We start from the raw sequence: 12,004 nt of genomic DNA, 5'->3' as shown, positions 1-12,004 counted from the left end.
CCATCTTTCCGCTCGGCTCTCCACGTCTCCTAATCGCTTTTCCGACGTTTCAATCTGCCAAGGCCCTAATGAAAATATGATGAGGCGGATCTATGGTCCTCTGGGATGGAGGGAGGGAGGGGAGGTGAGGGAGGGAACGAGGGATGGCTGCAGAGGGAGGATGAAGGGAGAGAAAATACACTCTGTCCTTATTTCCGGGCTCCGTCGGGGATACATAGTTCTTGGAGCTTTCTATTTAGATGTTGCTGCTGCCGGAGAGCGTCTCTGTTTCATTCGCTCCCTTTATCTCTGCCATACTGCTTTTTTCCTTCTGTATATGTGTGCGTAACCAGGAGAAATGTGTTTCTTTCTCATTTTCGCTCCCACCGGCTGCTTTCTACCGCCTTCTGCCTTCCAAGAACACTTCTTCTTAATCATTCTAATGCTCCCTGTTTTACCCCCACTTCCCCGTCTGTCTTGTTTTTTTCCCTCCTGCAGCTGTGTATAAAATGAGTGTTTATATTTGTGTTTGATGAATGAAACGCATTTGAAATGAATGTCTGTTTCCTGTCCTGCTTCAGACGGTGATGATGACCCCGCGGGGCTCTCCTGGGTGCCTTCCTCGCCCTCCAGTAAAGACGTGGCGTCGCCCTCTCAGATGCCCGACGGCTGCTGCGATCTCGGCATGGCCACCGGCGGCGAGGAGGAAGGAGGGGCCGGGCTGCCGTACCCTTGCCAGTTCTGTGACAAGTCCTTCAGGTACACCCCCTCCCCCCAACATGCTACAGGTTTCATCTCTCTGCCAGTAACACTAATGTCATATTTGGCTGCATCCTGGTAGCATGAATATCAATGTGACATGAATAAACAGTGTTCTCAATATTACCATGGTAACGTGGACCACTAAAGCAAACGGTGAAAGGAATGATGTGAATACCTTTCTCACTCACCTCCAGAGGGACTGACTCAAGACCCACTTTAAGAACAGCTGTCACAGACACCATAAAGTCATCATAATCCTCCTCTGTTGCCCCTTCTCTATTTCTTATTTTACCTTCTGAAAACAGTGATATTAGAAGTAGTTTAAATATTTTAATGAAATATTTCCGCATTAAACTGTCAAAAAACGTCCAAATCCATGTTATACATGATGTTGAGTTGTGTATGAATCTGTAACGTTAATCAAACGGTGCGTTTCATTTTGTCACCTGTAATGGTGACTTATACCCTTTGCTAATGCGTCAGCATTTTGTGGTTGTATGCTGTCCTCAATTGACTTCTGGTCTATTGTAAGGCCTCAACCTTTCGATGCATTATCTAGATCCTTGTAATTTTTAACTATATATTTTCACCAGATGAAGGATTTTAGTCATCTAACGTCTGCATCCTAATGTATTAGCGAAACAAGATAAGCAAATGTTAATAGCAGCCTAACACATTATCAAAACCACAGAAACCTTTTCAATCAGTGTTGTAACACTTAAACAGTAAAATACCTCTGAGGTTGATTCATCTTAAAATAAAAAAAGGACACATGCTTATATTTAGTATAATGTGTACTTACAATACCCTAAATGTTTTGAGTAATTCTCAAACTTTGGTACTGCAAACTCCGTAACTGTGAAAACATTGATATCTTTTAAGTATAAGTTACAATGTTTTGTTTGCTCAACTGTAATGGCGATGTATCCACTTTGCGCATGTACATTTTTTGTGGTTGTATCCTGGAAGCTGTCCACAACTATAAAGTTTAACCGGATTAAGGATTTGAGTCATAGGACGTCTGGTTCTTACATTATCTTGTAAAAACCCCCGAAACAAACTTTTTAGCATTGGCCGGACACCATCTGAATATCCCAGATTTTCAATGAATACTGCATTATTCAGTGTTTTAGTGGTTCAAATCACCAGGAGAAAATGACTGCAATGACAAAAATAGTGGTGAAGACCGCATATCCCATGATACCACGCCACTTCACACGACAGCAAACTAGTGTCAGAAAATGACATACTGTGTGTGTAAATTGTAGCAAAACCAGAAGTCGCTAAAATGTTTATAAGAATAAACTTCTTGTTGATTTTATCTGAAGTGTATTAACTAACTAATTTATTGTGATGAGGACGTTTTACTTTATCAAACCACTTTTTCGTACTTTAAAATGCCGTCCAAATCAAAGGTAATGATCTTACTATGACCTGCCTTTGTAAATGACTTCAAATGACTTCTCCCCAGCCGCCTGAGCTACCTGAAGCGCCACGAGCAGATCCACAGCGACAAGCTGCCTTTCAAGTGCACCTTCTGCAGTCGCCTGTTCAAACACAAGAGGAGCAGAGACCGCCATGTCAAGCTCCACACAGGTAGATGATAAGACAAGAGGCAACAGGTGTTCTGACTGTCCATGCTTTGAGGTCTACAACATAACGCTTGTTTTTTCTTCTGAATAAATTGTCTCTCATCAATTTGTTCACTGATGCAGGAGATAAGAAGTACAGCTGCCAGGAGTGTGAGGCTGCGTTCTCCCGCTCCGATCACCTGAAGATCCACCTGAAGACACACAGGTACCCGCTTTACAGCCAGTGTTTTATTTGCTTTTCATTCACTACACATTTTCCTGAGTCTGATTTGTGACTTTTGTTCTAGTGTTTTTTAAATGTTGTTCAATTCACTCCTTCAGCTCCAGCAAACCTTTCAAGTGCAGTGTGTGTAAGCGTGGGTTCTCCTCCACCTCATCACTGCAGAGCCACATGCAGGTAAACACTTATTTGTACTATTGTAATTTCCTGTTACAATGCCGTGATCTAACTGCTTAGCATTCCCATTGTTGCTCATTCAATTCCCCCAAAAATAATGCATTAAAGCAAATCCACAAAAACAGAACAAAAAAAATCAATCTTTAAATCTCGACTTCTTTCTGACTCACAGGCTCACCGCAAGAACCGAGAGCACCTTGCCCTGAGGAGTGAGCGGGACGGTGGGAAGAAGGGAGCAGGAGGAGACGCTGACCTGGAGCAGGACCTGTACATGTGCGATTACTGCGAGGAGACGTTCAGCCAGACAGACGAGCTGGAGAAACACGTGGTGACCAGACACCCCCAGCTGTCCGACCGAGCCGACCTGCAGTGCATCCACTGTCCGGAGATCTTCCTCGACGAGGCTTCCCTCCTCACGCATATTGAGACACAGCATGCCAACCGCAAACACAAGTATTACAGAGTTTCGCTTTTTAAAGTTTCCAACCCGCTGATTTGTTTTAATGTTAAAGGTCACCTACTATGAAAAATCCACTTTTTCATGTTTTTTATACATAAACATGTGTCTGTGTAAAGACATTCTGAACGTTTCAGGAACAAAGACCCCCTCTCTTTCTGTCCTGATCCATTTATATAAAAACCTGTCTGAAAATGAGCTGAGGCCACTTTGTGATGTCATAACAATGCTTTGGCTTGTGTAACCATTAGCCAATCACCAACCAAGGTAACCCCCCCCACCTTATCACCTGAATCTCCTCCTAGAGCATTGTGTTCTTTTTAACCAAATATTTCTCAGAGGGGCGTGGGGAGTGGCTCCTTATTTTCATCTAAAGTAACAGACACTTTTGAAACAGGGCTGAAACAGAGGGGTTTATGGGATGCTGCAATGATCTGTTTGGTGTTTAGAGCCAAACACTTCAGAGACATGTTTGTTTATATCTGAGACCTATAATATATTGATGAAAAACAGTATAATAGGGGACCTTTAAGTGCTGTTGTAGAAGTTGGGAGAAAATAGAGTCTGCTACACTGGGATATAACCTGCATTTGACTTGTTCTGTTCCCCCCAGATGTCCTGTCTGTTCAGAACAATTCCCGTCTGTGGAGGACGTCTACTGCCACTTAGACAGCCATCGGCAGCCGGACTCCTCCATTCACAGCGCTGCCAGTCCCGACCCCGCGCTGGGCAGCGTGGCCTCCATGAGCTCGGCCACTCCGGACTCTAGTGCCAGCCTAGAGAGAGGCTCCACGCCGGACTCTACCCTGAAGCCCAGCCAGGGGATCGAACGAGGCCGCAGGAGAGGCATCGACACGATCGGGGAAGATATCGGAATAAGCTTGGTTCATCAAGGTGGAGATATGGTTACAGATACATCTGTTGATTATAGAGTGGTGTAGGAATGAGACGAAGAAGCCTGGAAATTAGTTAATATATTACACTTTTTCAACGTTTTATTTAATTAAATGTCTGATATAACATCTGTGGTTAACGCAAGCTAAAGAGATTTTCACGTTTTGTTCTACAACATAAAATATGTCAGTAAATTCCTACCTTGCGAATGTCCGAAGCTTCTAGGTTTCATAAAAATGGTGGTTGATAGCAAGTGACTAAGTGAGACTACTAATGTGATCACGGCAAACATGAGCCCAACTTTAGGAACTGTGATTTAGTTTGTTTATAGCCGTTAGCTTTTAACTTATTGCGATCGTATTTACACTGTATTTACAAATCATAAAAGTGGTGAAAATATGTGCAGATGATCCTGTTGAACAAAACGTGCAAGTATCATTAACGTGTGTCAAATATATTATTTCCTGCTATATTCCAAAATCCAATAGAAAAATAGCTTTTTGTTGAGGGAGCCCTTGAGACAAACTGAAATACTTCATCACTGCACCACTCTATATAGTCACCACATATTTAAAAGCTCAGACTCCCTTTATGTGTTTCTAATGAAGCAGTGTATCTTTCCCTCTCCGCAGGGGGAGGAGGGGGCTGGGGTAAAGTTACGTACTCTTGCCCGTACTGCTCGAAGAGAGACTTCAACAGCCTGGCGGTGTTGGAGATCCATTTGAAGACCATCCATGCGGATAAGCCGCAGCAGAGCCATACATGTCATCTCTGTCTGGACACTCTGCCAACGCTCTACAACCTAAACGAACACGTGCGCAAAGCCCACCGCTCCAGCGGGGGAACCTTAGGCTCAGCGGCAGCAGCAGCGTTTCCGCTGCTGCAGTTCACTAACGTCACAGCGTTCCACTGTAACTACTGCCCAGACATGTTCGGAGACATCAATTCTCTGCAGGAGCACATCAGACAGTCACACTGCCTGCCCGGCGGGATTGTAGCGGGATCCACTACATTAGGTGCGTCTTGGACGAAACTCCTCCTAAGAAATGGAAAGTTACTTTAAGATGTCAAAGTATGAGTTTTTCTGGTACATCGTTTGTAGTGCTTGTATTTTTACGTACTGATAAAGGCAGTTATTGTTTGAAAATCCTAAAATGTATATTACACTAATGAGGAGAGGTTGACTCAAAGCCACATGACCACATCACACATTTTATAATAACATTAGAAAAGATGAGCAACTAGAGTCTGGCTTTAACACCAATGACTTTACTTGAGCCTTGTGCCTTAAAATAACATGATACCTTTCCATAAACTAACAAACTAAATGTATGTTGTTTTAAAAAGTGTGCCTAAAATGCAGTAATTCATCTTCACAACAACATTACCACTGTTCATTCCCAGCAGTTTCACACTTGATTTGTCACATCCACTTATACAAACCAATCATACTGTAGCCAATCAAGTTGCAGGACAGAACCATGAATAACTAAAGTTACATACAGAAAAAAACAAAGGTTTGTTTGTGTACTATAACTATGCAGTGGTCATGAAGACAAAAATGCAGTCTGCAAAACATCGAAGTGGCACATTATGGTTTGTTTAGGAAACCCAACGTTTAGGACTTGAGGCAAGACTTTGGACTAGAAAGCAAACGCTTGGGACTTACATCTTATAATTTAAATGTATTCTTGTATTGTAGAAGGGAACCATGCCTTCTTCTGCAACCAGTGCTCAATGGGATTCCTGACGGAGTCTTCGTTGACGGAACACATCCAGCAGACGCACTGCAGCTCCATGGCAGGGGGCGGAGCCGGGTCCGGAGGAGTTGTGACCAAACTGGAGTCTCCTGTGCTACAGTCTGCATCGCAGTCCTTCATGGAGGTATGAACAGTCAGGAATTACACTTAAAACCAAACCTTTTAACCTCATAATCCACTATTGTTATGCAACTTGTATAGATTGAAATGACCCCATGGCTTTCAAAGGTTTCCAGTCTGCTAATTCTTATTCTATTAAATCTGAACTTGCAATAGTAAATTACGGCCTATCTTTGTTTCTGTCTCTTTTTGTCTTTCTCATTATCTTTCCTATTCCATCTGATATTTCATTCCCCAATAAGTAAATAACAGTATTTGTCCATGTACAGTATAACACTTTAAAAAGTAAAGAGCTACTGTCTATGTATAGGTTTACTCGTGCCCTTACTGCACCAACTCTCCTATCTTCGGCTCACTCCTCAAGCTCACCAAGCACATCAAGGAGAACCACAAGAACATCCCGCTGGCTAACAACAAACGCCAGGCAAAAGTTGCAGACCTGAGCCCGGCCTCCTCTGACGTGGAGATCTCCTCCCCAAAACGCCACAGAATGGGAGGGGACTCCACCCCCTCCATGGGGAGCAACGGGGACTACCCGTGCAACCAGTGTGACCTCCGCTTCTCCAGCTTCGAGGGCTTCCAGGCCCACCTGAAGTCCCACCTGGAGATGCTGCTGCGGCGCCAGTCCTGTCCCCAGTGCAACAAGGAGGACTTTGAATCCCAGGAGGCCTTGCTTCAGCACCTGACAGTCCACTACACCACCACCTCCACCCAGTATGTGTGCGAGAGCTGCGACAAGCAGTTCTCTTCCGTGGACGACCTGCAGAAACACCTGCTGGACATGCACACATTCGTCCTGTACCACTGCACGCTCTGCCAGGAGGTCTTTGACTCCAAAGTCTCCATACAGGTGAATTCATTTACTTTGGCCAAGAATACTAACATTACATTGTGATGAAGAACATGTGTGCTGTAATAATAGAAATGAATCAACCATGATTGCTTATTTTTTCAACATTCTGCCATTTAGGTGCATTTGGCAGTGAAGCACAGCAATGAGAAGAAGCTGTTTCGCTGCACAGCATGCGCCTGGGACTTCAGGAAAGAGTCGGATCTTCAGATTCATGTTAAGCATAACCACCTGGGCCAGAGGTCAGGCCTCCCAGGGGGGCTCGGAGCAGGTACTGTTCATCTTTCCTGGGATTATAGGCTTAGTTTCATTAGAAAAGTACAGATAGAATTGCATACATATCCAGGTGGTGATTATATAGAAGAGAATGTAATCAAAAAAAGCTTAAGTCATTATTTACCAAAGACTACAAATTATTTTAACTCTTAATCCGACTTCTGTCTCTCAGGACTCAAGCCCCGTAAATGCATCTTCTGCGGAGAGACGTTTGGAACGGAGGTGGAGCTCCAGTGCCACATCACCACACACAGCAAGAAGTTCACGTGTCGCTTCTGTGGCAAAGCGTTCCAAGCCATGTCACTGCTGGACAGGCACCTGAGGGACAAGCACTGCATCTTCGACAGCGGCAACATCACCGGCAATGGAGGGGGCACAGGGAGCGGGGCGAGTCATAACGGGACACCCAACGGGCTGGCGCAGTCCTCCAAGAGAGGAGGAAGTGGAGGGAATGGAGGTGCGGGAGGCGTCGAGAGAGCAACGGTGGCGGCAGCTGAACAAGCGGACCTGCAGAACATGTTGCTGAAGAACGCAGGAGCCGGCCAGGGGGGGGACACGGCCAACAGCCACGAGGCCAGCGGAGGAGAGGAGGAGCTAGACAACTCAGAGCCCATGTACGCGTGTGATATCTGCGGAGCGGCCTACACCATGGAGTCGCTCCTGCAGAACCACCGGCTGCGCGACCACAACATCCGGCCGGGAGATGATGATGCTAGTAAGATTCTACCAAATAAAAGCTTGTTTCAAAGGTTGTCCCACAGAACATATAATGTTTCTTTGTTGATTATTTCAGCTTCTCGAAAGAAGAAGGCAGACTTCATCAAGGGGAACCACAAGTGCAACGTCTGCTCCAGAACGTTCTTCTCTGAGAGTGGTCTCCGCGAGCACGCTCAGACGCACCGCGGCCCCGCCAAACACTACATGTGTCCAATCTGTGGCGAGCGCTTTCCCTCCCTGCTAACCCTCACCGAACACAAGGTACTGCTTTCATGTTCATGTCTGTTGGAGTATTCATGTTTCAGGATGTCATTTGGAGTTTATTTGTAGGGAACAAATAGTCAGTAGATACCCTCACAGGTATAACAACACTAGTTTCCTTTGCTTTTCTCTTGTGTTACTTTATTGTTTGCTGTGTATCTGTCTTTTGATCCTACAACTTATTTGGCTGCTTTGAATTTGGAATGTTAAATTGTCCTTAGAGAGGCAATTTGTGCTGCAACACACAACAAACTACAGCAAACTTTTGATTCAGTTGAGTTTAAAACAACAGTGTCTTTATATGTTTCCTATGCTTATATAAAAGGTGTTATTACTCACTGCTTTGTGCATCATTGTCTTTCTTCTTCCTCTCTGCAGGTGACCCACAGTAAGAGCCTGGACACAGGTACCTGTCGGATCTGTAAGATGCCCCTGCAGAGCGAGGAGGAGTTTATTGAGCATTGCCAGATGCACCCTGATCTCCGCAACTCCCTCACCGGCTTCCGCTGCGTCGTCTGCATGCAGACCGTCACCTCCACCCTGGAGCTGAAGATCCACGGCACCTTCCACATGCAGAAACTCTCCACTGGTTCTACACTGGGAGGATCAGTAGGAGGAGGAGGAGGAGGAACCGGGAATGGATTGATCGGAGGAGGGAATGGTTCAGCCTCTTCGTCCCCTAACGGCCAGCTGCAGCTGCATAAGATGTACAAGTGCGCCTTCTGCCTGAAGGAGTTCAAGAACAAAGGGGAGCTGGTGAAGCTGGATGTCAACGGCCTGCCTTATGGCCTCTGTGCTGGCTGCATGAGCAGGTAGGAAACCAACTATGAACATATTTTAGTTAATAAAAGATCACTTTATACAGTGATATCATAGAGAAACGTGGGGTATTTGAAAGCTTGAAATGGTGTCATTACTATTCCAATTATTTCAGCCTGGGTTAGGGTTGGGGTTAGGATTGGGGTTGGGGTAGGAGCCAACGTTTTTATTACTAAAAGCATCTAAAACTGATAAAATGTTCAATCACATCAGGGGCACGAACGGTCAGAGCCCCAACCAGGGACTCGCTGCCACGCAGGGGGACTCACAGGGAGAGAAGGCCCCCTCCGGGCTGAGGTGTCCGGAGTGCGGGGTGAAGTTTGAAAGTCTGGAGGACTTGGAAAGTCACGTCCAGACGGATCACCCTGAAGTCAGCCCGGAAACCAGCGCTGCTGGGAAGAAGGCCGAGGCCTCACCTGCACCCAAGGTGAGACAGGAGGAGGATAAGTCAAAGATCAACACTTTTATTGAACTTATGAGGAATTTTCGACTCAAAACCTCCAGAAACAAGTCTTTGACATTGCCTTTTATTGGGGTCAGGAGGTTCATTTCAAACCTTTATTTTTCCAGATTGTCCCTTGACATCATAGATCTCTTTTTCAGGGGAGACCTGCAAGGTAGTTTGTGAGTAGGTATTAAGAGAAATTGCATCTAGGAAAGTTTGTTTGTAAATCACGTTTCAACACTTTTACAACACATAATGGTGAAACACATTATAAAGTGACTTTAAATTAAAATAACAAAGGTATTAATATCAGGTTTCCATCTTTAGTGTTGGTACAGTGGGGAAAAAAAGTATTTAGTCAGCCACCAATTGTGCAAGTTCTCCCATTTAAAAAGATGGGAGAGAACTGTAATTTTCATCCTAAGTACACTTCAACTATGAGAGACAGAACGGGGGGAAAGAATCCAGGAAATCACACTGTAGGATTTGTAATGAATTAATTGGTAAATTCCTCGGTAAAATAAGTATTTGGTCACCTACAAACAAACAAGATTTCTGGCTCTCACAGACCTGTAACTTCTTCTTTAAGAGCCTCCTCTGTCCTCCACTTGTTAACTGTATTAATGGCACCTGTTTGAACTAGTTATCAGTATAAAAGACACCTGTCCACAACCTCAAACAGTCACACTCCAAACTCCACTATGGCCAAGACCAAAGAGCTGTCAAAGGACACCAGAAACACAATTGTAGACCTGCACCAGGCTGGGAAGACTGAATCTGCAATAGGTAAGCAGCCTGGTGTGAAGAAATCAACTGTGGGAGCAATTATTAGAAAATGGAAGACACACAAGACCACTGATAATCTCCCTCGATCTGGGGCTCCACGCAAGATCTCACCCCGTGGGGTCAAAATGATGACAAGAACGGTGAGCAAAAATCCCAGAACCAAACGGGGGGACCTAGTCAATGACCTGCAGAGAGCTGGGACCAAAGTAACAAAGGCTACCATCAGTAACACACTACGCCGCCAGGGACTCAAATCCTGCAGTGCCAGACGTGTCCCCCTGCTTAAGCCAGTACATGTCCAGGCCCGTCTGAAGTTTGCTAGAGAGCATTTAGATGATCCAGAAGAGGATTGGGAGAATGTCATATGGTCAGATGAAACCAAAATAGAAATTTTTGGTAAAAACTCAACTAGACATGTTTGGAGGAGAAGGAATGCTGAGTTGCATCCAAAGAACACCATACCTACTGTGAAACATGGGGGTGGAAACATCATGCTTTGGGGCTGTTTTTCTGCAAAGGGACCAGGACGACTGATCCGTGTAAAGGAAAGAATGAATGGGGCCATGTATCGTGAGATTTTGAGTGACAACCTCCTTCCATCAGCAAGGGCATTGAAGATGAAACGTGGATGGGTCTTTCAGCATGACAATGATCCCAAACACACCGCCCGGGCAACGAAGGAGTGGCTTCGTAAGAACCATTTCAAGGTCCTGGAGTGGCCTAGCCAGTCTCCAGATCTCAACCCCATAGAAAATCTTTGGAGGGAGTTAGATGTCCGGGTTGCCCAGCGACAGGTCCAAAACATCACTGCTCTAGAGGAGATCTGCATGGAGGAATGGGCCAAAATACCATCAACAGTGTGTGAAAACCTTGTGAAGACTTACAGAAAACGTTTCACCTCTGTCATTGCCAACAAAGGGTATATAACAAAGTATTTAGATGAACTTTTGTTATTCAGCAAATACTTATTTTCCACCATAATTTGCAAATAAATTCTTTAAAAATGTGATTTTCTGGATTTTTTTTCTTTCTCATTTTGTCTCTCATAGTTGAAGTGTACCTAGGATGAAAATGACAGGCCTCTCTCATCTTTTTAAGTGGGAGAACTTGCACAATTGGTGGCTGACTAAATACTTTTTTGCCCCGCTGTATCTCTTAAGCTTTTCAACAGTAATTAACAGTGGCAGATGAATCGGCCAGTACTGTGTTTTTAATTTATGTTAATTTGAAAAGCAGAGTGAAACCAACCAGGAGTGCAGGAGACTGAAACAATCCTGCTGAACTGTATGTTTGCGTGAGTGGTGTTTGTGAAGTTTTGGTGCATGCTGCTGCCTTTGCGCCTGTACCTCGCATACGTGCGCCTGTGTGTATGTCGGTGTGTGTCAGCAGAGCCCCACTGGGTCCTGCGGTTGGGGCGTGCTGAGGCATTGTGGGAGCTGTTCGTTCTACTTGATATTGACAGTCAGGCTCTCCGGGACCAGCCGTGTGTGTGTGTGTGTGTGTGTGTGTGTGTGTGTGTGTGTGTGTGTGTGTGTGTGTGTGTGTGTGTGTGTGTGGTATTTCCCAGGGACCCTCTGTCTTACCTGCACCTTTGTTTCTGCTTAGTCTAACAGCACAAAGTTGTGTGTGTGAGATAGTGAAAGTGGGGCCTTTGTGTATTTTGTATGTGTTTGTGCATGAGTGATCGCTGTGTGCTATGAATGGTTAAGCAGAGCCTCTGCTTCTCTCTCTCTCTTTCCCTCCCTTTGTGTATGTGTCTCTCACTCTTGTTTCTCTGACTTCTGTATCTCTTTCTTCTTCTCTCACCCTCTTTGCTCATTCCCTCTGTTTCATTGCTTTTCCCTCTTCAATTTCCCCCTTACGAATTTCTCTCTCTTCTATGAGATTGT

General features: G+C 44.9%; 1 protein-coding gene across 1 annotated transcript in view; it reads left to right on the top strand.

Moving 5' to 3' along the window:
- Nucleotides 1-525: 525 nt before the first annotated feature.
- Nucleotides 526-12,004, top strand: part of znf423 (zinc finger protein 423) — a gene marked incomplete at its 3' end in the record, with an annotated part of 17,399 nt that continues 5,920 nt past the window's right edge. The window contains exons 1-14 of the mRNA XM_010775120.1: nucleotides 526-738; nucleotides 2,213-2,337; nucleotides 2,457-2,538; nucleotides 2,655-2,730; nucleotides 2,903-3,183; nucleotides 3,801-4,081; nucleotides 4,714-5,097; nucleotides 5,784-5,965; nucleotides 6,272-6,811; nucleotides 6,932-7,082; nucleotides 7,260-7,802; nucleotides 7,881-8,065; nucleotides 8,444-8,877; nucleotides 9,098-9,311. Coding sequence (XP_010773422.1) covers nucleotides 536-738; nucleotides 2,213-2,337; nucleotides 2,457-2,538; nucleotides 2,655-2,730; nucleotides 2,903-3,183; nucleotides 3,801-4,081; nucleotides 4,714-5,097; nucleotides 5,784-5,965; nucleotides 6,272-6,811; nucleotides 6,932-7,082; nucleotides 7,260-7,802; nucleotides 7,881-8,065; nucleotides 8,444-8,877; nucleotides 9,098-9,311 — 3,681 coding nt within the window. The remainder of the gene's footprint in view (nucleotides 739-2,212; nucleotides 2,338-2,456; nucleotides 2,539-2,654; nucleotides 2,731-2,902; nucleotides 3,184-3,800; nucleotides 4,082-4,713; nucleotides 5,098-5,783; nucleotides 5,966-6,271; nucleotides 6,812-6,931; nucleotides 7,083-7,259; nucleotides 7,803-7,880; nucleotides 8,066-8,443; nucleotides 8,878-9,097; nucleotides 9,312-12,004) is intronic.

Source organism: Notothenia coriiceps, unplaced genomic scaffold (assembly GCF_000735185.1).
Source record: "Notothenia coriiceps isolate Sejong01 unplaced genomic scaffold, NC01 NC01_scaffold00015381, whole genome shotgun sequence".
Lineage (NCBI taxonomy): Eukaryota > Metazoa > Chordata > Actinopteri > Perciformes > Nototheniidae > Notothenia > Notothenia coriiceps.
This window is presented reverse-complemented; position numbering and strand designations above follow the sequence as displayed.